This window comes from Salmo salar, chromosome ssa18, assembly GCF_905237065.1.
Source record: "Salmo salar chromosome ssa18, Ssal_v3.1, whole genome shotgun sequence".
NCBI classification, from domain to species: domain Eukaryota; kingdom Metazoa; phylum Chordata; class Actinopteri; order Salmoniformes; family Salmonidae; genus Salmo; species Salmo salar.
The window spans coordinates 68,395,971-68,423,586 of NC_059459.1; the positions used below are offsets into that span (position 1 = coordinate 68,395,971).

The following is a 27,616-nucleotide window of genomic DNA, read 5'->3' on the forward strand; positions in this document are numbered from 1 at the left end:
CTATTGTCTTGTAGTTTATTGTCTAGTATTACCCTGTAGTTTATTGTCCAGTATTGTCCTGTAGTTTATTGCCCTGTATTTTATTATCTTGTATTGTCCTGTAGTTTATTGTCTACTATTGCCCTGTAGTTTATTATCTGGTATTGTCCTGTAGTTTATTGTCTAGTATTGTCCTGCAGTTTATTTTCTAGTATTGTCCTGTAGTTTATTGTCTGGTATTGCCCTGTAGTTTATTGTCCTGTATGTTATTGTATACTATTGTCCTGTAGTTTATTGTCTAGTATTACCCTGTAGTTTATTGTCCAGTATTGTACTGTAGTTTATTGTCCAGTATTGTACTGTAGTTTATTGTCCTGTATTTTATTGTCTAGTATTGTCCTGTAATTTATTGTCTACTATTGTCCTGTAATTTAATGTCTAGTATTGTCCTGTAGTTTATTGTCCTGTAGTTTATTGTCTAGTATTGTCCTCTAGTTTATTGTCCTGTTTATTATTGTCTACTATTGTCTTGTAGTTTATTGTCTAGTATTACCCTGTAGTTTATTGTCCAGTATTGTCCTGTAGTTTATTGCCCTGTATTTTATTATCTTGTATTGTCCTGTAGTTTATTGTCTACTATTGCCCTGTAGTTTATTATCTGGTATTGTCCTGTAGTTTATTGTCTAGTATTGTCCTGCAGTTTATTTTCTAGTATTGTCCTGTAGTTTATTGTCTGGTATTGTCCTGTAGTTTAGTGTCTAGTATTGTCCTGTAATTTATTGTCTAGTATTGTCCTGTAGTTTGTGTTGTATTGTCCTCTAGTTTATTGTCCTGTTTATTATTGTCTACTATTGTCTTGTAGTTTATTGTGTAGTATTACCCTGTAGTTTATTGTCCAGTATTGTCCTGTAGTTTATTGTCTAGTGTTGTCTTGTAGTTTATGGTCTACTATTGTCCTGTAGTTTATTGTCTGCTATTGTCCTGTAGTTTATTGTCTACTGTTGTCCTTTGTTTTTGGTCCACTAGTGTTCTGTAGTTTATTGTCTAGTTTTGTCCTGTCATTTATTGTCTAGTATTGTCCTGTAGTTTATTGTCTAGTATTGCCCTGTAGTTTATTGTCCTGTGTTTTATTGTCTAATATTGTTCTGTAGTTTATTGTCCTGTATTTTATTGTCTTGTTTTTTTTCCTGTAGTTTATTGTCTACTTTTGTCCGGTAGTTTATTGTCTAGTATTGTCCTGTAGTTTATTGTCCAGTATTGTCTTGAAATTTATGGTCTACTATTGTCCTGTAGTTTGTTGTTTAGTAATGTCCTGTAGTTTATGGTCTAGTATTGTCCTGTAGTTTATGGTCTAGTAGTGTCCTGTAGTTTATGGTCTAGTAGTGTCCTGTAGTTTGTTGTTTAGTATTGTCTTGTAGTTTATTGTCTAGTAATGTCCTGTAGTTTATTGTTTAGTATTGTTCGGTAGTTTATGGTCTAGTATTGTCCTGTAGTTTATGGTGTAGTAGTGTCCTGTAGTTTATGGTCTAGTAGTGTCCTGTAGTTTGTTGTTTAGTATTGTCTTGTAGTTTATTGTCTAGTAATGTCCTGTAGTTTGTTGTTTAGTAATGTCCTGTAGTTTATGGTCTAGTATTGTCCTGTAGTTTATGGTCTAGTAGTGTCCTGTAGTTTATGGTCTAGTATTGTCCTGTAGTTTATGGTCTAGTATTGTCCTGTAGTTTATTGTCTAGTAGTGTCCTGTAGTTTATGGTCTAGTATTGTCTTGTAGTTTATTGTCTAGTAATGTCCTGTAGTTTATTGTTTAGTATTGTTCGGTAGTTTATTGTCTAGTATTGTCCTGTAGTTTATGGTCTAGTAGTGTCCTGTAGTTTATGGTCTAGTAGTGTCCTGTAGTTTATGGTCTAGTATTGTCCTGTAGTTATTGTCTAGTAGTGTCCTGTAGTTTATGGTCTAGTAGTGTCCTGTAGTTTATGGTCTAGTAGTGTCCTGTAGTTTATGGTCTAGTATTGTCCTGTAGTTATTGTCTAGTATTGTCCTGTAGTTTATTGTCTAGTATTGTCCTGTAGTTTATGGTCTAGTATTGTCTTGTAGTTTATTGTCTAGTAATGTCCTGTAGTTTATTGTTTAGTATTGTTCGGTAGTTTATTGTCTACTATTGTTTTGGAGTATTGTTTTACGTTTTTGTTTTTGATTGAAGGTGATTCTCTTCGTTGTTGTTGTTTCTTTGTGTTTCTTTACTGGGTCTGTTCCTGGGTTGTATTGTTGTTATATTCTTTCTTATTGACTTATCTTTTGTATTTTGTCTCTCTATCGTTGTCTTTGATGGGTGTTTTATCATCTGGATGGGTGGGGGGAAGGGGAGGGGTGAAAGACTACCTTAGTGCAAGAAGTTAACCTGATTTTAAGACATTTTTGTCACCTAAAGATATTTTAAAAATGAAACTACAAACATTATTTATCACAAATGAACTCAAAGGGAATGTTGTTTCAATGATCCAAAATACAACTTACAATTCTACACACTAGTCTTGCAGACTAACTAGCGCGATGCACTGTAGCTTACCTCCAAATAATAAGTCCCAGATCTTTTTTCCCACATAAGCAATGTCCATCTGCCCGTCTGCAATGACACTCCCACAGATACCTGACCAGAAACAACAAACAAGCAACAATAAATTGATGTGTGTGCACGTTTTCTTGTGCATGTGTGTGAGTGCATGTGTGTCTATGCGTTCCCCACCTTGCAGCAGAACCATGTCCATTTCCTTCCTCTTCTCTGTCATAATCCCGCCTTCAAACTTGCACCTGAGACAGGAAGTGTCGATGAAAGCGCCCAATCCGGAGAAGCCACACTCGTGGGGTGTCATCTCAAACCACACTGCTACAGAAAACAGTGGGGGAGAATTGTCTGGAATGACACCCTATTCCCTATATAGTGCACTACTTCTAAACATTGGCCGACTGGGGCTCAGACTAATGCCTGGCTTGGTTTTTAGGCATCTACAGTTGAGTGTTTGTTCATGTTGTATTCATTGTTTATATTGTTTGTATTGTTCTGGTTCTAAAACACTTTGAGACAATTGTCTTTGTAAAAAGCGCTATACAAATCCATTTCATTGATTGATGCTGCATTCACAGTGCACTCGGAACTCATTATACAAATATGACACCCAAGTTTTCCACTCTGAGAGTATCAGAATCAACCGGTAGGAAGCTCTATGGGAAAAAAGTTGATTTTAACTCAGAAGTTCTGAGTTTCCGAGTTTGCATGAATGCTGCATAACAGTCGCCTTTAGTGCAATGCTGTTTGTTGCGGTCGAGTTCTATGGCGCTGTAGATGGGGTAGGGGTTGGTGCTGTTCCTGTGAGCTTCTTCAGAGAGACGGCGAGTGTCCATCTGATACAAGAGAGAGAGAAAAAGGGGGAAGAGACAGGGAGAGATAATCAGCTCAACAGAGGCAGAGAAAGAGAAATACAGGCAAACAGAAAGACACGGACACACACGCAAACACACACACATAAACCATACACTGACCTCCTTCATGAAATAGCAGGCAGTGAAGGCGCCCCAGAAGTCAGTGAGGTTGAAGTCCTGGTCGCTGTCTTTCCACTGTTTCAGCCAGTCCACAGCCTTCTTCAAATCCACCGTAGGACCCTTCAGCTTCTCTATCACCTCATCACAGCGCTTATTCAGCGACCAATCTAGATCACTGTACAGGGATGACATGCACCTGTGTGTGTGTGTGTGTGTGTGTGTGTGTGTGTGTGTGTGTGTGTGAGAGAGAGAGAGGGGTGGACGAGGGAGAGAGAGATACCTAATTTGTTTCAGCACATTCAAAATGAACTTTCCCACTAAGAATAATAGTAAATAAGAGTGTGTGTGTGTGTGTGTGTGTGTGTGTGTGTGTGTGTGTGTGTGTGTGTGTGTGTGTGTGTGTGTGTGTGTGTGTGTGTGTACCAGGTGGTGCCTGACACCCCACACATGTAGAGGAGGCTGCCCAGCAGGTTGTCCTGTTCCAGCTGAAACAGAGATCCCAGCATGCCCACTGCTGCCCTCTCTCCTCCACCTGAGCCCAGCAACGCTATGTTAGGAACATCCTCCTGAGAGATGGGGAGAGAGAGACAGAGAGAGACAGACAGACACAGAGAGAGAGACAGAGAGATCAAATCTAGAGAATTTCACATCAGTGTCCCATCATACGTTATATAAGAGAGAAGGGGGGCTGGGCTAACAGGTAGCTGGAGACATGAGGGGGGGATCCATATGTAGATGGATGTGGAGAGAGGGAGGAGTGAGAGAGAGAAAGAGAGCATGCACGAGAGAGAGAATGATCAAAAGAAAGAGGAAACTGGAGTACCCACTAGTTCACAGTAGATCTCCAGACTGTTCAGCCACTCCTTTATCAGAGTCTTCCTCACCATCACGTATTTTATCTCTTCATCATTGATGGATTGAGACAGACGCACAGTCTGACAGAATGAACAAAAGACAGCAAAAATGACGTGTACAGGATATTATTTTATAATGATACCATTTGGTGAACTAAAGTGTTGATAGCTAAGGAAAAATATTTTATTCAATGTCTTTAATTGAGCCATAACACTTCTAAAGTAACGTGGCATTTCATAAAAAGTTATTGTAAGATAAATAAAACATAATTCTGACATATTATACTCTCACTTTGTCAGAAAAGTATATTTTATTCCTTCATTCTGGATGCATATTCATATATATGTATTACAGTACAGTGTGGTATGTTGCAGACAAATTTCATCCTCTTATTGTGTAAACATAATCATAATGAAGTTTCCTTTCATTATGATATAATCTGGTGAGCTTAGTATTGACAACAACAGAAAAGGGTTGTGTTCAATGTATATTTGAGCGATATCAGCTATGCAGTAGCATAGAATTTGACGAGAACCAAACATAATATTGTGTGGTTTATTTCAGACAAATGTCCTTCTCTATATTGTGATGATGAGTTTCTTACCTCAGAAGTATCTGTTTGTTTCAACATTGCTTTCACTGAGTCCACCAAAACAGATCCTTTAAACACAAACCAATTCCTTTGTTTTTATGCATGTCATAGGGTCAGAAAACTCTCAATAAGATGTTATTTGGGTTACAAAATATTATAATAATAACAGCAGTACTGTGGTAGTCAATTACTCTTTAAATTCTCACATTTGGGTCTAAGGAGATATAGGGCTCAGTTGAAACCCAAAGACACTCTAATATATATTTTCTATGTCCTAAACACATCTATCAATGTGACTTCAACACTAGAAGCCAAAGACTCTAGACTGATTTGAATAAAGGTCACCTGCATCATTCTATTACACAACAATCAATCCCATTTATTTATATAGCACTTTTTACAAAGACAGATTGTCACAAAGGACATCACAACATGAACAATATAATATATATAAACAATAAAGCAAAACACAAACGCTACATGCCCCTTTTCTATTGTGGTGAGTATTTCTTTGTTATCAAATCAAATTGTATTGGTCACATGTGCCGAATACAACAGGTGTAGACCTTACAGTGAAATGCTTACTTACAAGCCCTGAACCAACAATGCAGTTTCCCCCAAAAATATGGATAAGAATAAGAAATAACAGTAAGTAATTAAAGAGCAGCAGTAAAATAACAATAGCAAGACTATATACAGGGGGTACTGGTACAGAGTTAATGTGCGGGGGCACTGGTTTGTTGAGGTAATATGTATATGTAGGTAGAGTTATTAAAGTTATTATGCATAGATGATAAAAACAGAGTGTAGCAGCTGTGTAAATAAGGGGGAGGGGCAATGCAAATAGTCTGGGTAGCCATTTGATTAGATGTTCAGGAGTCTTATGGCTTGGGGGTAAAAGCTGTTTAGAAGCCTCTTGGACCTAGACTTGGCGTTCCGGTACCACTTTTTTATTTATTTTTTATTTCAACTTTATTTATTTCACCTTTATTTAACCAGGTAGGCAAGTTGAGAACAAGTTCTCATTTACAATTGCGACCTGGCCAAGATAAAGCAAAGCAGTTCGACACATACAACAACACAGAGTTACACATGGAGTAAAACAAACATACAGTCAATAATACAGTAGAAAAATAAGTCTATATACAATGTGAGCAAATTAGGTGAGATAAGGGAGGTACCACTTGCCATGCGGTAGCCGAGAGAACAGTCTATGACTAGGGTGGCTGGAGACTTTGACAATGTTTAGGGCCTTCCTCTGACACTGCCTGGTATAGAGGTCCTGGATGGCAGGAAGCTTGGCCCCAGTGATGTATTGGGCCGTACGCACTACCCTCTATTGCACCTTGCGGTCGGAGGCCGAGCAGTTGCCATACCAGGCAGTGATGGAACCAGTCAGGATACTCTCGATGGTGCAGCTGTAGATCATTTTGAGGATCTGAGAACTCATGCCAAATCTTTTCAGCCTCATGAGGGGGAATAGGTTTTGTCGTGACCTCTTCATGACTGTCTTGGTGTGCTTTGACCATGTTAGTTTGTTGGTGATATGGACACCAAGGAACTTGAAGCTCTCAACCTGCTCCACTGCAGCCCCGTCGATGAGAATGGGGGCGTGCTCGGTCCTCTTTTTCCTGTCGTCCACAATCATCTCCTTTATCTTGATCACGTTGAGGGAGAGGTTATTGTCCTGGCACCACATGGCCAGGTCTCTGACCTCCTCCCTATAGGTTGTCTCTTCATTGTCAGTGATCAGGCCTAGCACTTTTGTGTCATCAGCAAACTTAAATATAGTGTTGGAGTTGTGCCTGTCCGTTTAGTCATGAGTGAACAGGGAGTACAGGAGGTGACTGAGCACTCACCCCTGAGGGGCCCCAGTGTTGAGGATCAGCGTGGCGGATGTGTTGTTACCTACCCTTACCACCTGGGAGCGGCCTGTCAAAAAGTCCAGGATCCAGTTGCAGAGGGAGGTGTTTAGTCCCAGGATCCTTAGCTTATTGATGAGCTATGAGGGAACTATGGTGTTGAACGCTGAGCTGTAGTCAATGAATAGCATTCTCACATAGGTGTTCCCTTTGTCCAGGTAGGAAAGGGCAGTGTTGAGTGAAATAGAGATTGCATCATCTGTGGATCTGTTGGGGAGGTATGCAAATGGGAGTTTGTCTAGAGTTTCTGGGATAATGGTGTTGACGTGAGCCATGACCAACCTTTCAAAGCACTTCATGGCTACAGACGTGAGTGCTACTTGTCAGTAGTCATTTAGGCAGGTTACCTTAGTGTTCTTGGGCACAGGGACTATCCCAAGAACACTAAGGTAACCTGCCTAAATGACTACTGACCCGGTGGTCTGCTTAAAACATGTTGGTATTACAGACTCGGACAGGGAAAGGTTGAAAATGTCAGTGATGTCATGGCTTCTGGTTGGGGCACGTACGGTCACTGTGGGGATGACGTCATCGATGCACTTATTGATGAAGCCAATGACTGATGTGGTGTACTCCTCAATGCCATCGTTTCATCCCGGGAACATATTCCAGTCTGTGCTAGCAAAACAGTACCGTAGCTTATCATCTTCTTCATCTGACCACTATTTTATTGATCGAGTCACTGGTGCTTCCTGCTTTCATTTTTACTTGTAAGCAGGAATCAGGAGGATAGAATTATGGTCAGATTTTCCAAATGGAGGGTGAGGGAGAGCTTTGTATGTGTCTCTGCGTGTGGAGTAAAGGTGGTCCAGAGTTTTTTTTCCTTTCTGGTTGCACATTTAACATGCTGATAGGAATTTGGTCAAACGGATTTAAGTTTCCCTGCATTAAAGTCCCCGGTTACTAGGAGTGCCGCCTCTGGGTGAGCGATTTATTGTTTGCTTATGGCGAATACAGCTCATTCAATATGGTCTTAGTGCCAGCCTCAGTCTGTGGTGGTATGTAGACAGCTACGAAAAATACAGATGAAAACTCTCTAGGTAGATAGTGTGGTCTACAGTTTATCATGAGATACTCTACCTCAGGTGAGCAATAGCTCCAAAATTCCTTAGATATCCTGCACCAGCTGTTATTAACAAAAATACATAGTCCACCGCCCCTTGTCTTACCAGACACTGCTGTTCTATTCTGCCGGTACAGCGTATAACCAGTATGATGATAATGTCGTAATGTCATCGTTCAGCCATGACTCTATGAAGCATAAGATATTACAGTTTTGAATGTCCCGTTGGTAGTTTAATCTTCTGTGTAGGACATCGATTTTATTTTCCAAAGATTGCACGTTTGCTAGCGGAATGGAAGGAATTATTTTTTTGGCGATCGCCTACGAATTCTCAGAAGGCAGCCCACCCTCTGGCCCCTTTTTCTCTGCCTTCTCTTCACCCAAATGGAGGGATCTGGGCCTGTTCCCGGGAAAGCAGTATATCATTCACGTCGGGCTCGTTGGAATCGTTAAAGGAAAAAAAGGATTCTGCCAGTCCATGGTGAGTAATCGCAGTTCTGATGTCCAGAAGTTATTTACGGTCAAAAGAGATGATAGCGGCAACATTATGTACAAAATAAGTTTAAAAAAATGTGTTACAAACAACGCAAAGAAACAAACAAAAAACACAATTGGTTGGGAATAGGTAAAACATCAGCCTTCTTCTCTGACGCCATCTTATCAGTGACACTTCCTTGGGAAACCGGAGTGGTGCAAATTTTGGGGGGTTTGATTGGTTCAACAGAAAAAGACAAATATAAGGTATGAAAGCAAAGTATAACTCAAAAGTGATAGACATTTTTCAGATTCTCCAGTGAATGAAATGAACATTGTCTCAAGGGGTTTTCCTGTTTAGACAACATCTTTTATTTTTAAACAACAGTTTATTGGTAGTCCTATAAGAATGTGAGTTAAAGGTGCTAAAAGTATCATGAAAACAGTAACTGCAGAAAGTATTCAGACCAGTTGACTTTTTCCACATTTTGATACGTTATTTAAAAAAAAATCCCCTCAATCAATCAACACACAATAACCAAAATGACAAAGCAAAAAGCGTTTTTTATAAATATTTCCTAATTTATAAAAAATAAAAAACTGAAATATTACATTTACATAAGTATTCAGATCCTTTACTCAGTACTTTGTTGAAGCACTTTAGGCAGTGATTACAGCCTCGTGTCTTCTTGGGTATGACGTTACAAGCTTGGCACACCTGTATTTTGGAAGTTTCTACCATTCTTCTCTGCAGATCCTCTCAAGCTCTGTCAGGTTGGATGGGGAGCGTCGCTGCACAGCTTTTTTCAAGTCTCTCCAGAGATGTTCGATCAGGTTTAAGTTCGGGCTTTGGCTGGGCCACTCATAGATTTGTCCCAAAGCCACTCCTGTGTTGTCTTGTCTGTGTGCTTAGGGTCATTGTACTGTTGGAAGGAGAACCTTCACCCATGTCTGAGGTCCTGAGAGCTCTGGAGCAGGTTTTCATCAAGGATCTCTCTGTACTTTTCTCTGTTCTGACTATTTTACAACTTTTTAAAGACAAGACTCTCGTTAATCTAACCACACTGTCCGATTTCAAAAAGGCTTTACAACGAAAGCAAAACATTAGATTATGTCAGCAGAGTACCCAGCCAGAAATAATCAGACACCCATTTTTCAAGCTAGCATATAATGTCACAAAAACCAAAACCACAGCTAAATGCAGCACTAACCTTTGATGATCTTCATCAGATGACACTCCTAGGACATTATGTTATACAATACATGCATGTTTTGTTCAATCAAGTTCATATTTATATCAAAAAACAGCTTTTTACATTAGCATGTGACTAGCATGTGACTAGCATTCCCACCGAACACTTCCGGTGAATTTACTAAATTACTCACGATAAACGTTCACAAAAAACATAACAATTATTTTAAGAATTATAGATACAGAACTCCTTTATGCAATCGCGGTGTCCGATTTTAAAATAGCTTTTCGGTGAAAGCACATTTTGCAATATTCTGAGTAGATAGCCCGGCCATCACAGGCTAGCTATTTTGACACCCACCAAGTTTGGTACTCACCAAACTCAGATTTACTATAAGAAAAATTGGATTACCTTTGCTGTTCTTCATCAGAATGCACTCCCAGGACTTCTACTTCAACAACAAATGTTGGTTTGGTTCCAAATAATCCATAGTTATATCCAAATAGCGGCGTTTTGTTTGTGCGTTCAAGACACTATCCGAAGGGTAACGAAGGGTGACGCGCCGGCACATATCGTGACAAAACATTTCAAAATATTCCATTACCGTACTTCGAAGCATGTCAAACGCTGTTTAAAATACATTTTTATGCGATTTTTCTCGTAAAATAGCGATAATATTCCGACCGGGAGACGTCGTTTTCGTTCAAAGACTGAAAATGTAAAATGGACTCTTCCCGTACATGCGCACGCCCGTCTCATTGTTCTCAGATCGACCACTATCCAAATGCGCTACTGTTTTTCAGCCAGGGACTGCAGAGTCATCATTCCCCGTTCTGGCGCCTTCTGAGAGCCTATGGGAGCCTTAGAAAGTGTCACGTTACAGCAGAGATCCTCTGTTTTCAATAAAGAGGCTAAAGAAGGCCAAGAAATGGTCAGAGAGGGCACTTCCTGTTTGGAATCTTCTCAGGTTTTGGCCTGCCATATGAGTTCTGTTATACTCACAGACACCATTCAAACAGTTTTATAAACTTTAGGGTGTTGTCTATCCAAATCAAACAATTATATGCATATTCTAATAATCAGATTAAATCGGGTACGTTTTTTATCTGTCCGTGAAAATACTGCCCCCTATCCATAACAGGTTAACTGAATAAAATCTGTGTTTCTGCAATAAAGTAACCTAGACCCAGCCGATTGTACTATTGCATTAGTAGGAGTGGGGAAAGGATTTAATCCAGGAGCGATTATCATTAAGATATCTATGGTGGAAGAGCTGACCCGGAGAGCGAGAAGCTTGTTATGTTAAGATAGAGTGAGGCACCATACCTAGACTCTGAGTAGGGGCCCAACTTTGGTTTTAGAAGTGGGGGACATGATTATTTTTTTTCATTATTTCATTTATCCAGTAGGATAAACACTCCAAACAGCCTACCTGACCGATCGGAGGCATCCGCATGGTCCTAAAGCACACCGTTGCCTCTTTTTGTATCACATTCCAATGATAAAACTGGGGGGGGGGACAAAAATGCAATTTCAGAATGTGGGGGGGGACATTTCGCCCCCGTCCCCAGTGAAAGTTGCGGCCTTGACCCTGAGGATGCCCGCTAAACTTTCAATCCTTATTGCTTGGGCTTAGATAACATCACCTAGCTGTGTCTAGCCTATTGGATAAGGTTGATCTGCAATTTTCAGGCCCCTTTGAACTGATACAAGTAATGATCAACTGTTCTTGGGAAAGGCAAATTCAACTGAGTATTACTGTGGGCAGAGTGGGATTGTAGTTTTGACACGGAACAGAATTGCTTAAGACTAAAAGCTAAGGTTTTACACATTGAATTTGAGTCGCCAAATGCCAACAGGAGACGTTTTAAAACTGGGTAGTTCAGATCAATAAAATGACTTTCTAAAACCGTCAAATCATTGTGTCTTGTCTTGGCTGTTGTATCATTACCCAGCTTGAAGGGACATGCCTTTTGGCTCTAGGTAAAACTTTTTTTTCCTATGAGTTTATATATGAATACACATTAACAGACACACAACACCTCTAACTGTTGTATCTCCTCCTCCTCCTCCTCCTCCTCCTCCCTCTTCCAGAGTACTCTTCTAAAAGGCAAGGGGCATGACTAGTCAGTTGCACAACTGAATGCGTTCAACCAAAATGTGTCTTCTGCATTTAACCCAAACCCTCTGAGTCAGAGAGGTGCGGCTGCTACCTAAATCCATGTCCACAGCGCAGATGTTGTTGGGGGTTATCTGCCTTGCTCAACAGCAGAACAGCAGATTTTTCCACCTTGCCGGCTCGGGGATTCAAACCAGCGACCTTTTGGTTACTGTCCCAACGATCTACCTTATCATCACACAATATCTCTGTTGTATTTGCTCCTCCCTCCTTTTCCTTAGCTATCAACACTTTACTACACCAGATGGTATCACCATGAAATAATATACTTTTTCTGTGTCACTCAATCAATGATGAAGAGAGAAAATACGTGACGGAGAGGAATCGAGTGTGTACTATTGGGTAGTCCTGCCTTATCTTTTCACCACACAACACAATGATGCCTAGGGTATTATTTATTTGTTATTATAGGTGTTATTTTATGGTTAAGACCAGGGCTGGGGTAAATTCCATTTCAATTCAGGATATTATTTCCAATAATTTTTACGTAAAACGTCACGTATATGTAAGTCTAATATATTATTAGTTATTATTATTTGTTCAAGTATCCAAGCAAATGATGAATCATCAGATGATCTGTTTAGAAAAAGGTATTTGTTTATGGAAGCAGAGAAATGCACAAAGAGTAAGTGATACTTTCATAGTGCAAAAGTCTATCATGGCTGACTAGACATTCTTTATCCCAACAACATTTAGGCCAAGTGATTAAAAACAACACTAGCTTTCAGTGCAGTAACCTACAGAAGAGCATGGCAGAGAAACAACAGACATTCAATCTTCAGTGAGAGGTGTTTGAACCATACATTTCCATTCAGTGAAAGGTGTTTGAACCATGTCGTAGAATTATAACATTATGTTAATCACATTACTTTAATATTAGAATGTGTTCCTATATGAGTACTTCCACATAGCTTGTTCTTCTGAGGTTTAAAGCTGACAGTAGATTTATGATGGCTTGGTGATAACCTAAGGACTGCATTCCATTTTATCATTAGTGCCTATGTGCCTGTCTGTCATTGCCAGGGAGAACCGATCTCCAGGGCTTAGGATCCTATGTTGCATTAGTATTTCTGTATAAACATGTAAATCTTGATGTCTGTTGCATAAGAGCACAATGTATCTTTGTATAATTTCTAATCAAATTGGTCACATACACATGGTTAGCAGATGTTTATGCGAGTGTAGTGAAATGCCTGTGCTTCTAGTTCCGACAGTTCAGCAATATCTAACATGTAATCTAACAATTCCCCAACAACTACCTAATACACACATATCTAAGTAAAGGAATGGAATAAGAATATTTACATACAAATATACGGATGAGCAATGACAGAGCGGCATAGGCAAGATGAAATAGATGGTATAAAATACAGTATATACATATGAGATGAGTAATTCAAGATATGTAAACATTATGTAAGTGACGAGAGATCCATTAATTAAAGTGGCCAATGATTACAAGTCTGTATGTAGGCAACAGACTGTGTTAGTGATGGCTAAACACACCAGATAATAACAGGTGAATCTGAATCAACTGATCAAATCACCATTATAGAGCTGTGATTACTAGAATAAAGCCTGTCTGGAACCACAGATACATCTACTGTATCTGTGGTTCCAGACAGGCTTTATTCTAGTAATCACAGCTCTATAATGGTGATTTGATCAGTTGATTGAGATTCACCTGTCACAGGACTGACTGACTGACTGACAGACTCTGTGTGTGTGTGTGTGTGTGTGTGTGTGTGTGTGTGTGTGTGTGTGTGTGTGTGTGTGTGTGTGTGTGTGTGTGTGTGTGTGTGTGTGGCCTGTTCCCATTTTGGCCACAGCGGACTCCTCCCTGGTTCCTCCATCAGTCATAGCAATAGTAGTAACTCTGATCCCACTCAGTCAAAATAATAGTAGTAACTCTGATTCCACTCAGTCATAATAATACTAGTAACTCTGATCCCACTCAGTCAAAATAATAGTAGTAACTCTGATCCCACTCAGTCATAATAATAGTAGTAACTCTGATCCCACTCAGTCATAATAATAGTAGTAACTCTGATCCCACTCAGTCATAACAATAGTAGTAACTCTGATCCCACTCAGTCATAATAATAGTAGTAACTCTGATGCTACTCAGTCAAAATAATAGTATTAACTCTGATTTTACTCAGTCATAATAATAGTAGTAACTCTGATGCTACTCAGTCAAAATAATAGTATTAACTCTGATTTTACTCAGTCATAACAATAGTAGTAAATCTGATCCCACTCAGTCATAATAATATTAGTAACTCTGATCCCATTCAGTCATAATAATAGTAGTAACTCTGATCCCATTCAGTCATAACAATAGTAGTAAATCTGATCCCACTCAGTCATAATAATATTAGTAACTCTGATCCCACTCAGTCATAATAATAGTAGTAACTCTGATCCCATTCAGTCATAATAATAGTAGTAACTCTGATCCCACTCAGTCATAATAATAGTAGTAACTCTGATCCCACTCAGTCATAATAATAGTAGTAACTCTGATCCCACTCTGTCATATTAATAGTAGTAATTCAGATCCCACTCAGTCATAATAATTGTATTAACTATGATCCCACTAAGTCATAATAATAGTAGTAACTCTGATCCCATTCAGTCATAAAAATAGTAATAACTCTGATCCCACTCAGTCATAATAATAGTAGTAACTCTGATCCCACACAGTCATAATAATAGTAGTAACTCTGATCCCACTCAATCATAACAATAGTAGTAACTCTGATCCCTCTCAGTCATAACAGTAGTAGTAACTCTGATCCCACACAGTCATAATAATAGTAGTAACTCTGATCCCACTCAGTCATAACAATAGTAGTAACTCTGATCCCACTCAGTCATCACAGTAGTAGTAACTCTGATCCCACTCAGTCATAATAATAGTAGTAACTCTGATCCCACTCAGTCATAACAATAGTACTAACTCTGATCCCACTCAGTCATAATAATAGCAGTAACTCTGATCCCACTCAGACAAAATAATACTAGTAACTCTGATCCCACTCAGTCATAATAATAGTAGTAACTCTGATCCCACTCAGTCATAATAATAGCAGAAACTCTGATCCCACTCAGTCATAATAATAGCAGAAACTCTGATACCACTCAGTCATAACAGTAGCAGTAACTCTGATCCCACTCAGTCATAATAATAGTAGTAACTCTGATCCCACTCAGGCATAACAATAGTAGTAACTCTGATCCCACTCAGGCATAACAATAGTAGTATCTCTGATCCCACTCAGTCATAATAATAGTAGTAACTCTGATCCCACTCAGTCATAATAATAGTAGTAACTCTGATCCCACTCAGTCATAATAATATTAGTAACTCTGATCCCACTCAGTCATAATAATAGTAGTAACTCTGATCCCATTCAGTCATAATAATAGTAGTAACTCTGATCCCATTCAGTCATAATAATAGTAGTAACTCTGATCCCACTTTTTTACTCAAAGCTGACGGGATGTCACGTGTCCTACTAATATCAGTACTCTCGTAACAACTTAAGTACTATGAAACTTCTATTCAATCAAAGAAACCTCACATGGCAAATTTTAAAAAGCCATTCATTTTTGTTTGACCAAAATCTGCATTCTCTTTGACCTCCACACAAAAACTCATCTATTGATTTGATGAAACAATGAAAAAAACGCCACCTGCTGGATGGAGACAGATTTTCTGCCGAGTTTGGCAACTCTCTTCCTCTTCCTCTCTGAAATGAACCAGAAACAAGGAGCCAGTGAGATGTCTCACTTCCTCTTCCATCTCTGATTGAACTCCAGGTTTGCAACGTGAACTTGTTATGGTTCTGTGATCTACATATGGGTCGCAGTGCAATTCTAAACCATCGTCGACCTCGCTATCAGGTCAGCCGTGGCTAAACTTTAAACCGATATAGACGGGTTGGTTGTTTAGCAACAAAACCAACGCGTACACAACTATGAGGCAAAACAGACGTGGTTGGCTTAGATTGTTGATAACATGTAAACTGTGTTTATTGAAAACAGAAATACATTTGCACAATCAGCACTTGTCTCAAATACATCGTTACAGTTGTTGGTTAGCTAGCGAATTTGAGCCATATTGGTACAGCCGCCGGTAGCTGTTTGGGTGTGGGGATGCTACTAATACAGGCTGTACTGTAAAGGCCCCGCGTTCAATGAATCAGCAAGTTGAAATGTCAGTGTTTCCTAGTTCCGACTAGTATGTGAACATTTGAAGGAGGGATAAACTAGCTGAACCCAGTCACTTACTATTCCCCACATGGCAGTTTCTTGTCATTGTTGGTAGCTATCTGGCCAAGCATCGATATAGTGACGTTTTCAGCTAACCCATATATGGAATGGCCAAGTGTGTGAACAATCATTGTAAAAGGTTATTGGTTATCCTTTGCTGTCCACAAGCATTGGTTCTCATAAAAATAAATAGGCCTAGATGTTATTCTATATGAATCATACATTTGTCCTCATAGCCTATGAGAATGAAAAGCACTGGATTGTAATGATAGGCGTGAACCCTCAACCTTCTGGCCCGTAGCCCCGTGGAAATAGACTGTGCCAGAAAAGCAAGCTCAAGTGGCAGAGTCGATATCATCACTTATATACCAGGCTCGCTACAGTTTTTAATATGAGTAAGCATAGGATAAGGTTCGTTATCAGTAGCCTAGTGTTACGGGAATACAGTTAGCAATGTTCTTAAACCGAACTTCAATTAAACTACTCAGTCTGCCCCCCCAGACTGTGTAAGATTCTGGTTGAAGGAAGCAGACGGATAGCCAGCCTACAAGGGTCAAAACGTTTATTTATGAGAGCTCTGCCCTCCTTACAATGTACAAAGCCTTTTATATTTACACACACACACAAACTTACATCAGTAGAGAACTCCACCCAGCTTTAGGCGGCTGTATTTTTCCACAGTACCCAGACCACCTGTATCCTTATCTTTTGCCAGCCTAGCTGTTCCCAGGCCGTTGTTTCTCTCCCTAACTTAGGGAGGCCTCTTCTCCTGTTCCTTCCCAAGGTCGTCTTATCAACTCTGCCCTGCTCAACTCTGCCCTGCTCATTTTCTGAAGTGGTAACAGTGTCTTGCTCACACACAGTATTGGAATATAGTTTTTAACCCATTATTATAGCCTTATTTCAAATACATTTCAACAGGTTATAAGGTTTCTGAGTGAAATCATTTAGTCAAACCTTTAATCATATAATTTCCATTACACCTAGTCACTGCAGCCTAAAGTAAATAGAAATACATTAGACTACTCCTGTCTATACATAAATACATTAAACCATTCAAAAAAACATCACCAGAGAGTAAGACTTAGCCACAGAGGATCGTTAGCTTCTTTTAAAGCGGTGGATTGTTTCAAATCACAAGCATGTAGGTCTATATGCCTAGTTGGGAAGCCCGCAATTTGTGCGGAGCACTTGGCAATAGGCCCAGCTGATTACTGAGAAGCGGCTGTCAGTGAAAAGAAATGCATCTTAAATATGTGTGAAGATAATGTGTCTTGAGTATTTTGAAATGTTGAGACAAGAAGGGGAGGGGTGTGTGGCGAAGATAGGCTATTGGCGGTCTCTCTCCAGAATGCACTCAGCTCTCTAGAATGCGCTGAGCTGTCTCCCACTAATTATTGTGCATTCATTGTTTTATTGTGATAACTGTTTGCCTTTTGATCATTTTTAAAATACATTTCCCGTTGCAAATGTCCCCAGTAGTATATTTACCTTTAACCCCCATCATTTGATTACATTAATTTATGTTAATGCATGTGTTAGGCCTACAGTCATTTACCTCTCATTCTAGGAGTGGAAACATTGTTTGCAGATTTCACAACCCGCTACACTTGTAAGAAACAAGTTTTGGTTTATTTCATATAATCATTTACGAGTTTTGTCAATTGTTACATAGTATTTTGTTTGGAGCGCTCCATGTGAGCAATGAGCATATGTCTGGTTGCTCTGTCCTCTTGATGTTGACGGAGCACGATGTAACGGTTTTGACTTGAGGTTATCGTTTATAGGGGTGCCAGGTAGGTTGTGCCTACCAGAGAAAAATATTGGTTTCTCCTTTTGGTTTGGGAGGGAATGAGGGGTGGGTATAATTTGTGGAACGTTCCAACAGGAATCAGTTCCAAAAACTCCGCAAATGTCAAGGTTGCCAACCAACAGCGCATACAAAGTCGTATAACGGTAGAATGAGATACCGGGTAGGGAGTGAGCAATGTAATAAAGTTTTTCACTCACCACGTTTATCCTGAAAAATGTCTCTTCGTTCTGGTAGCCTCCACCATTCCTCGTTCGTTAGTTTAGTTATTATTTCCGGTGTTCCTGCATTCGCCGGTGAACTCTGAGCCTCAATTAGGGAATCGCTATGGTTGAAATGTAACTAATGACTGCCAGCCCCAGTATTTTATTAGCTAGGTGGATTGTACACAATTGTTACCGATGATGCTGTATATACCAGCCTACTCGTATTACAGAAACATACATTGTATTTTGCCATGTTCTCTCTGTGTTAATCCTGTTTCCCAAATATCAGCTAACTTGTGTCTGTGTCGATGTTGTTTAGTTCCACTTGTCTAGTTAAATAAAGATTAAATAAAATAGAACGTATACAATATGCTTTGACCTATTTCAGGTAACCTAAAGATGCTTGATTCACTATAGTTGCTTTTGAAGAACTTTCCAGTCGTTTGTGCTTTACATTACGATTTTTGAACGTCTGTTTATTGGACATATATATTAGTGTCTTATAAAAAAGGGCAACGTATGTAAAGCATCCCATCTGTTTTAAGGTTATAGTGTGTATGTGTGTGGTGTAGTTCCTCTTGATGTCCACTAGGTGTCAGCACAGGTTCAATAATGTCACACCAGGGTCACAACATGTTTTCATGTGTAACCTTACAGTGAAATGCTGACTGACAAGCCCTTAACCAACAATTTCGTTTTAAGAAAAATATGTGTTAAGTAAAAAATAAGAAATAAAATTAACTAATAATTAAAGGGTAGTAGTAAAATCAAAATTGCGAGGCTTTATACATAGGTACCGGTTTGTCGAGGTAATTGAGGTGTTCCTTTCAATTCCAGTGGTGTAAATTACTTAACTTTTTTTTTTTTAACGACTCCACTACATTCCGTTTATATATCTGTTTATTTTGTATCTGTACTTTTACTCTTTCTGTTTCTTTACAACTTGAAATTTTACTTCACTATGTTTCTAAATAAAATAATGTATTTTTTACTCTATACAGTTTCCCTGGCACACAAAAGTACTTGTTCATTTCAAATGCTGAGCCGGACAGGAAAATGGTCCAATTCACACACTTATCAAGAGAACATCCTTGGTCATCCCTACTGCCTCAGATCTAGCGGACTCACTAAACACATGCTTCATTTGTAAATTATGTCTGATTGTTGGAGTGTTCCCCTGGTTATTTCTTAAATAAAATAACAGAATCGTGCTGTCTGGTTTTTAATATATGGAAGGTCAAATAATTGATACTTTTACCACTGATACTTAAGTATATTTTAGCAATGACGTTTAATTAGTATTTTACTGGGTGACTTTCACTTTTACCTGAGACATTTTCTAGTAACGTCATCATCTTAATATTGTAACTTTTTCCCTTCATTTGCCTACTACTGTCTATAAGCTATCATACCATGCGGGTTTTTTCCTGGGGACCAGGTATCAGAACGCCTTTGAAGGGTCTACAAAGCATGCCCCCCAGGTAATAGTTGCCTTTTGCAGAGATATTTTGTATCAAATCCATCTTAAAGTTTGTTACTCCATGACATAATCTGATATCACAACACTATTGAAATGACATACTTTACAATGTGACTGGAGTCTTAGACCATTTTTTTTGCCCTTCCTCTGACACCGCCTAGTATATACAGTAGATCCTGGATGGCAGTAAGCTTCTAGTCAATGATGTACTCGGCCGTACGCAATCAAATTTTATTCATTAAGCCCTTTCAACATCAGCCGATGTCACAAAGTTCTGTACAGAAACCCAGCCTAAAACCCCAAACAGCAAGCAATACAGATGCACGGTGGCTAGGAAAAACTCCCTAGAAAGGCAGGAACCTAGGAAGAAACCTAGAGAGGAACCAGGCTCTGAGGGGTATCCAGTCCTCTTCTGGCTGTGCCGGGTGGAGATTATAACAGAACATGGGCAAACGTTCATAGATGACCAGCAGGCTCAAATAATTATAATCACAGTGGTTCAAGAGGGTGCAACAGGTCAGCATCTCAGGAGTAAATGTCAGGTCTGGGACAAGGTAGCACGTCCAGTGAACAGGTCAGGGTTCCGTAGCCGCAGGCAGAACAGTTGAAACTGGAGCAGCAGCATGACCAGGTGGACTGGGGACAGCAAGGAGTGATCAGGCCAGGTAGTCCTGAGACGTGGTCCCAGGGCTCAGGTCCTCCAGGATAGAAGGGAGAAGGAGAGAGTGAATTAGAGGGAGTATACTTAAATTCACATGGGACACGACAGGATAAATACTCCAGGTATATCTGACTGACCCTAACCCCCCTACAAAAACTATTGCAACGTAAATAATGGGGGCTGAGACAGGAGTGGTCAGGAGACACTGTGGCCCCGTCCAACGATACACCCTCAGTAGCGCCTTACGGTCGGATGCCGAGCAGTTGCCATACCAGGAGGTGATGCAACCTGTCAGGATGCTCTCGACGGTACAGCTGTAAATCCTTTTGAGGATCTGAGTATCCATTTCAAATCTTTTCTGTCTCCTGAGTGGGAATATGTTTTGTCGCACCCTCTTCACAACTGTCTTGGTGTGCTTGGACCATGTTCGTTTGTTGGCGATGTGGACACCAAGGAACTTGAAGCTCTCAACCTGCTCCATCGATGAGAATGGGGGCATGTTCAGTCATCCTTTTCCTGTAGACAACAATCACCTCCTTTGTGTTGGTCATGTTGAGGGAGAGGTTGTTGTCTTCGCCTCACACGGTCAGGTCTCTGACCTCCTCCCTATAGGCTGTCTCATCGTTGCCGGTGATCAGGCCTACCACTGTTGTCATCAGCAAACATAATGGTGTTGGAGTCATGCCTGGCTGTGCAGAATTGAGTGAACAGAGTACAGGAGGGGACTGAGCACACACCCTTGAGGGGCCCCCGTGTTGAGGATAAGCGTGCCGGATGTGTTAACTATCCTTACCAGCTGGGGGCGGCCCGTCAGGAAGTCCAGAATCCAGTTCCAGAGGGAGGTGTTTAGTACAGGGTCCTTTGCTTAGTGATCAGCTTTGTTGGCACTATGGTGTTGAACGCTGAGTTGTAGTCAATGAGCAGCATTCTCACAGAGGGGATCCTTTTGTCCAGGTGAGAGGGTAGTGTGGAGCGCAATAGAGATTGCATCATCTGTGGATCTGTTGGGCCAGTATGCCAATTGGAGTGGGTCTAGGGTTTCCGGCATGATTGCTTGATGTCAGCCACTACCAGCCTTTCAAAGGACTTCATGGCTACCAATGTGAGTGCTACGGGGCGCTAATCATTTAGGCAGGTTACCTTTGCTTTCTTGGGTACAGGGACTATGGTGGTCTGTTTGAAAGATGTAGGTATTACAGACTCGGTCAGGGAGAGGTTGAAAATGTCAGTGAAGACACTTGCCTGGTAATCAGTCTGAGCCCGCGGCTGTGGGAATGTTTACCTGTTTAAAAGTCTTGCGCACATCGGCTATGGAGAGCGTGATCCCACAGTCATCCAGAACAGCTGGTGCTCACGTGCATGCTTCAGTGTTGCGTTGCTCGAAGCGAGCATAAAAGGCTTTTAGCTCATTTGGTAGGTTCTTGTCACCGGCCAGCTCGTGGCTGGGTTTCCCTTTGTAGTCATGAATATTTTCCAAGCCCTTTCACATCCAACAAGCATCAGAGGCGGTGTAGTAGGATTCAATCTTAGTCCTGTATTGACACTTCAGGACAAGTCTCTGAATTTCCTTGAGTGGGCCAGCCAGAACTGTGACTTGAACCCAATCGAACATCTCTGGAGAGACCTGAAAATAGCAGTGCAGCAACGCTCTCCATCGAACTTGACAGAGCTTGAGAGGATCTACAGAGAAGAATGGGAGAACCTCCCCAAATACAAGTGTGGCAAGCTTGTAGCATCAGACCCAAGGCTGTAATCGCTGCCAAAGGTGTTTCAACAAAGTACTGAGTAAAGGGTCTGAATACCTATGTAAGTTTTATCAAATTTTGATTTAATAAATTGGAATTCATTTCTAAATGTCACACCCTGATCTGTTTCACCTTTCCTGTGATGGTCTCCACCCCCTCCAGGTGTCGCTTATTATCCCTAGGCTCTGTGCCAGTTCATCTTGTATGATTTTAATGGCAACCAGCGTTTCCCTTACTCCTGCTTCTATTCTCTTTTGCTAGTCCTCACGTTTTTTTTTTTTACCCTTGCCTGTTTTCTGGACTCCATACCTGCATGCCTGACCATTCTGCTTGCCCTGACCTCAAGCCTGCCTGCCACTCTGTACCTCCTGGACTCTGAACTGGTTGACATTTTGCCTTTCCACGACCACTCTTGCCTAGCCCTTTAGGATTGTTTAATAAATATCAAGACTCAAACCATCTGCCTCCCGTGTCTGCATCTGAGTCTCGCTTTGTGCTCTTATACTAAACCTGCTTTTGCTTTGACATTGTTCGCTATTGTGTGTAGATTGATGAGAGAACCAATGTAATCAATTGTAGAAGGCTGTAACGTAACAAAATGTCAAACAAGTCAAGGGGTCTGAATACTTTCCGAAGCACTGTAAATATTGATAAGTCACCTTGTACTGTTGGGTTATATTTTCTTAAACTTAATGTGATGCATAGCTTATGAGTAAATTAATGTTAAACATAACAGGTTTGTATTGTACTAACATGGATTGAGCTACATATAATAATGTGTGACTAACTGGAGGGTTACTGGAGTGTAGGCTGAGTAGACTCGTGACACACACACACACACAATGCCTGGTTGTGGGGCCGCTCAAGGACAGGTGTATGTAAGGAACTGATAGAGGGGAAAATGGCTGTGGCATAAGAACAGGCACTGTCCTTGGGTGTCTGACTCTCGGGTACACACATGAGATAAGCTAGAAGACAACTATGCTTGGCAACAAAGATGCGTCTACAGGCTGCACGCCAACGATAGGCTGAAGTAAGTCTAAACCACACCCAAGCCTCTACTATGACAGGCCCTCAGGGAGAGGGAACTAAGTCTGTCAAGAAGTATTTAAAGAAAAACTTGTGATGTCATTCCAGTTCTCTGTCTGCCCTGCGTGGTGTCACAGTGAGCCCGTATATACGAACATCATATTTACCATTCAAGTGTTTGCATTAATTAAAGTACAAAGAAATCATAAGTTACTCTGTGCTGACTATTTTTGTTCTGATACCAGATTCGAATTGACGCGAACCCAACAGTACCAAATATGTTTTAAACCATATAGTTACATTCAGAAATGGTAGGTTGAGACTAATACAGTCAGGATAGTATAACTTATCCCATCATACCCAAGACATTTAGTACAGTCTTCCAATACATTAGATTAATCAAGAGTCAATATCTTAATCCACTATCATTCGCTTATGCCAGCTTAACCATAACCCATCTATACAGTTCAGTATTGCAATATTATGGCATTATCGGGGTACTGTTACTTTAATTACATTTAACTATAAAAAAAAATGACCGGGGGGAAATCACGTGACCCTTGATCGAGATGGCTGCATGAACTAAGAGCTCCGCACAAGTAGTTTCCAATTCCTAATCTTACCTCCACTTCAAGTTAAAACTCCTTTAGCTTTAGTCAGAAAGTCATGGCGCCTACAAAAGGCGATGTTACAAGTGACATTTTTACCCTGACTCGAGCATTAGCGGCGGAAAAAGACTCCAAGAAGCAGCTAGCTTTAGAAAAGCTAGCGCAATTAGCCAGGAGCCAGTTCCCCCACAAGGCCCAACCTCGCACTCTGTTGAAGACATCCTTTCTGAACTGAGATCCCAACGTACAGAACTCAACATTAAATTAGATGCCATTAACGCTCAGCTCAGTGCGATAGGGTGCAACGTGACAATCCTGGAAAATGCTTTGCCTGACATCAACAAGAACCATCAACACGGGGCGCCTGGACGAGGCAGAGGGGCGAATCCTATCCATGGAAAACTTACTGACAGACGCCATGGAAACAATAGCATATGCTAAAAACAAAATAGAGCATCTGGAAGAGAAAACAGAGGACCTGGAAAACAGCGGGCGAAGGAATAACAGGGCTCTATTAAACCAGGCTGAAAAAGAGAAACATGCCAATGATCCGCTACCTACAAGACAAACTCCGAGTGGCTCCACCTGTCCACCGACAGGCCCATAGAACTCGAGAGAGCTCACCGAGCACTGAGGCCCCCACCAGCAGCCAGACAACCACCGCGCCCAATCACCATACGTTTCCTGAGATTCACCGACAAGGAACGAGTCCTACAGGCGGCGAAAATCAACACCATGACAGTGGGAAACGACAAACTCACTTTACACCAGGACCTGTCAGCTGGAATACGCCGAGAGTTTGACGGGGTGAAGAAATACTCCATTGACCGAGGCATCTTTAGGGGATTCAAATACCTGAACGAGCTCAGGATTCTTCACCAAGGAGCCCTGCGACACTTCAAAACTCTAGGAGGCAAAACGTTTTTAGAAAGACAATCCTGGTCAATGAGAAATGGACCAATGACTAAATGCGATTACTGTTATTACTAAAGGAGGGAAGACAACATATAGCCGACATCCAAAGACCCACCGCCCCGCTAAATGTCATTATAGCCGTCTAATCTATATTTATTTTCCTTTAGCTGAGAGGGATAGGCTCTATAGCCTGACCTAGGCCTACTAACGTTTCAGCCTACTTTTATTTCCCTTTTTTGGTGCTATTATTACTATGTCCCTTGGGGGAGGTATATGTAGGCTAGGCTATAGATTTTATTTTCTCCCTCTTTTAATGTGGTCTGGACGGGGGCTACGTTGTCGTTTACTCAATGCGGGGCGGAGAGGAGAGGCATTTCTTTGGTGGGTGGGGGAGACGTTGTGCGTTGCAAACTGTTCCCTTTTTTTGGGGAACAGAATTGAGACTGAGCGGGGGGAGTAATAGATCCAACGGGATATGTCGAGTTGTTTGGGAACTCGGCTGGGGTGTTCAGAGATTTATTTTATGTGAACGCAGCTGTAACTATTATCCACCTTTACCCAGAGATGACTTGCACTAATGTTCGATGACTAGTACCTTAAATGTCTTGACATGGAACTGCCATGGTCTAGGTCATGCAATATAACGGAAAAAGATACTATTTGCTCTAAAAAAGGAAAAAAGCAGACATTGCGCTATTACAAGAGACACACCTCTGTGATGCCGAACATGCCAAACTCCACAGAGCCTGGGTGGGACTGGTGTATTTCTCATCTTTCAAATCAAACAGTAGAGGTACAGCCATACTTATCCATAAGCATGTTCCATTCATAATTTACAAAAACATATCTGATCCGGAGGGGAGATTTATTTAGAAAACTGGGTCACTTTATTGGCAACCAATTACTATCTTAAACCTATACGCCCCTAATACAGATACTCCTGCTTTCATGTCAAAAATGATAACCAAAAATGAGCATTGTGCTTCCTTTGGAGGGCTGGCCGGAGATCTTAATTCTACCCTCAACCCAACCCTGGACAAATCATCTCAAGTCCCCACCACAAATCCTAGATCTGCAAAGATGTTGAAGTCTCTTACTAAAGAGATGGGACTGATAGATATCTGGAGAGAGACTAATAGCTCATCTATGGACTATACATACTACTGTAATGTCCATAACACCTACTCCCGTATAGATTACATTTATATCATCCCAAAGAGTTTCATAAATTCAGCCACGTGTACAGTCGGACCCATAGCACTTTCAGATCACGCTTTTGTCCACCTCTGCAACAACATTCCAAGGTCAAAGAGCTGGAAATTCAACACCTCCATGTTATCAAACAAAGCGTTCCATACATTGGTAACTACATGGATAGACAACAAAGATTCTGCTGTTTCTCCGGCCACAATGTGGGACGCTGCCAAAGCCACACTAAGAGGTCATCTAATTGTATATGCTTCCTCTAAGAAAAAAGCAATGGAAGCACACAGGCTAGATCTTGAGAGGGAGCTGGAACACTATGAAAAAGTACATCAACAATCCCGACAGCACCTCCTGGAGTCACCTTAAAGCAGCCAAAGCTGAATTTGGACTATACTCGTGAGATAAAAAAAAAGTTTCACTAAACAGAAATACCATGAGTATAGCAATAGGCCGAGTAGATTGCTTGCCAATTAAAAAAAGAGCAGTCAGAGTGTACAATCATGGCTATCCGAACAGCAGAGGACCAGGTCACATATGACCCAAAAAAGATGTAACTTTTCATGATTTGTACTGCAAACTCTATACCTCTGACAGAAAACATACGGAGGCAGAACTCCACTCCTTCCTAGAGGGAATCTCGCTACCTAAACTATCAGAGACCGACCGAGAAGATCTCATCTCCCCCTTCACTCCTGAGGAGATCCTGGAGGCAATTACCTCCATGCCACCTAATAAGTCCCCAGGCCCAGATGGATTCCCCAGAGAGTTCTACAAAGCTTTTTGGCCCCAGCTTAGCCCTATTTTCATGCCAATGCTGGATGATTTTTACAAAAACTGAGTTCTCCCAGACTCAATGCACACAGCTCGCATTACAGTGTTGCTCAAAAAAGACAAGGACCCTCTATCCTGCTTGTCCTTCCGGCCCATAAGCTTGTTGTATTTCGACTACAGAATAATTACCAAATTGCTCACCAAAAGACTAAACACTCTTCTTGCCAAAATAATACAAGCGGACCAAACTGGATTTATTAGAGACAGATACTCTTCTGATAACATTCGCTGTCTTTTTGATATTATTGATCAAGTAAACGCACAGAAGACCCCTGTCCTGCTGGCTTCAGTGGATGCTGAGAAGGCATTCGACAGGATGGAGTGGAGCTTTCTGTTCAATATGGGCCCAAACAGATTCCCTTTGGGACGGGGCACAAGACAAGGATGCTCTCTGTCCCCCCTGCTCTATTTGTTGGGGGCGGAGCCTCTGGCAGAGTTGATAAGGAGCAATCCAATTATTGTGGGTGTTTCTGCAGGCGGCCTGCTGCACAAGATTTCGCTTTACCTGGATGATATCTTGCTCTACATATCCAACCCTGAGAAATCCCTGCCTCCCATTTTATACACAATTGCTCAGTATGGCAAGTTTTCAGGTTATAAGATAAATTTTAGCAAATCCACTGTCTGCCCTCTCAATCTTACACTCACCAGCTCTATGAAGACACTATGCCCAATTCAATGGAAGACAGGGGTTTCAATACCTTGGGATCTTCATAACACCAGGTCTGAATAGCCTTTAAGGAAAATTATCTTCCACTCCTAGATCGTTCTTGATTCGATCTCCCTCCCAATTAGCCTAGTCGGAAGAATTAATGTCATCCGTATGAACATCCTCCGAAGACTGAACTATTTATTTCACATGCTCCCATGCTATCACCCAGTTTCCTTTTTCAAAACAACTAACCAAAGCTTCACCAAATTTATATGGGGCAATAAAAATAAAAAAACCTATCGAAAAACCTATCGAAACCTGAATCTAAGGGTGGTCTTGCCCTTCCCTCTTCAATTGTACTACTGGTCTACCAAAATCCACAACATGCTAACATGGATCACAAA

At 40.9% G+C, this 27,616-nt stretch overlaps 1 protein-coding gene across 1 annotated transcript in view; it reads right to left on the minus strand.

Moving 5' to 3' along the window:
* LOC106577823 (cytosolic phospholipase A2 gamma-like) overlaps nucleotides 1–18,229 on the minus strand; it is a 37,157-nt gene extending 18,928 nt beyond the window's left edge. Inside the window, 8 exon segments of the mRNA XM_045700596.1 lie at nucleotides 2,543–2,623; nucleotides 2,720–2,900; nucleotides 3,202–3,375; nucleotides 3,508–3,709; nucleotides 3,937–4,079; nucleotides 4,341–4,448; nucleotides 4,973–5,028; nucleotides 18,080–18,229. Coding sequence (XP_045556552.1) covers nucleotides 2,543–2,623; nucleotides 2,720–2,900; nucleotides 3,202–3,375; nucleotides 3,508–3,709; nucleotides 3,937–4,079; nucleotides 4,341–4,448; nucleotides 4,973–4,999 — 916 coding nt within the window. The 5' untranslated portion in view covers nucleotides 5,000–5,028; nucleotides 18,080–18,229.
* Between the last annotated feature and the right edge of the window lie 9,387 nt (nucleotides 18,230–27,616).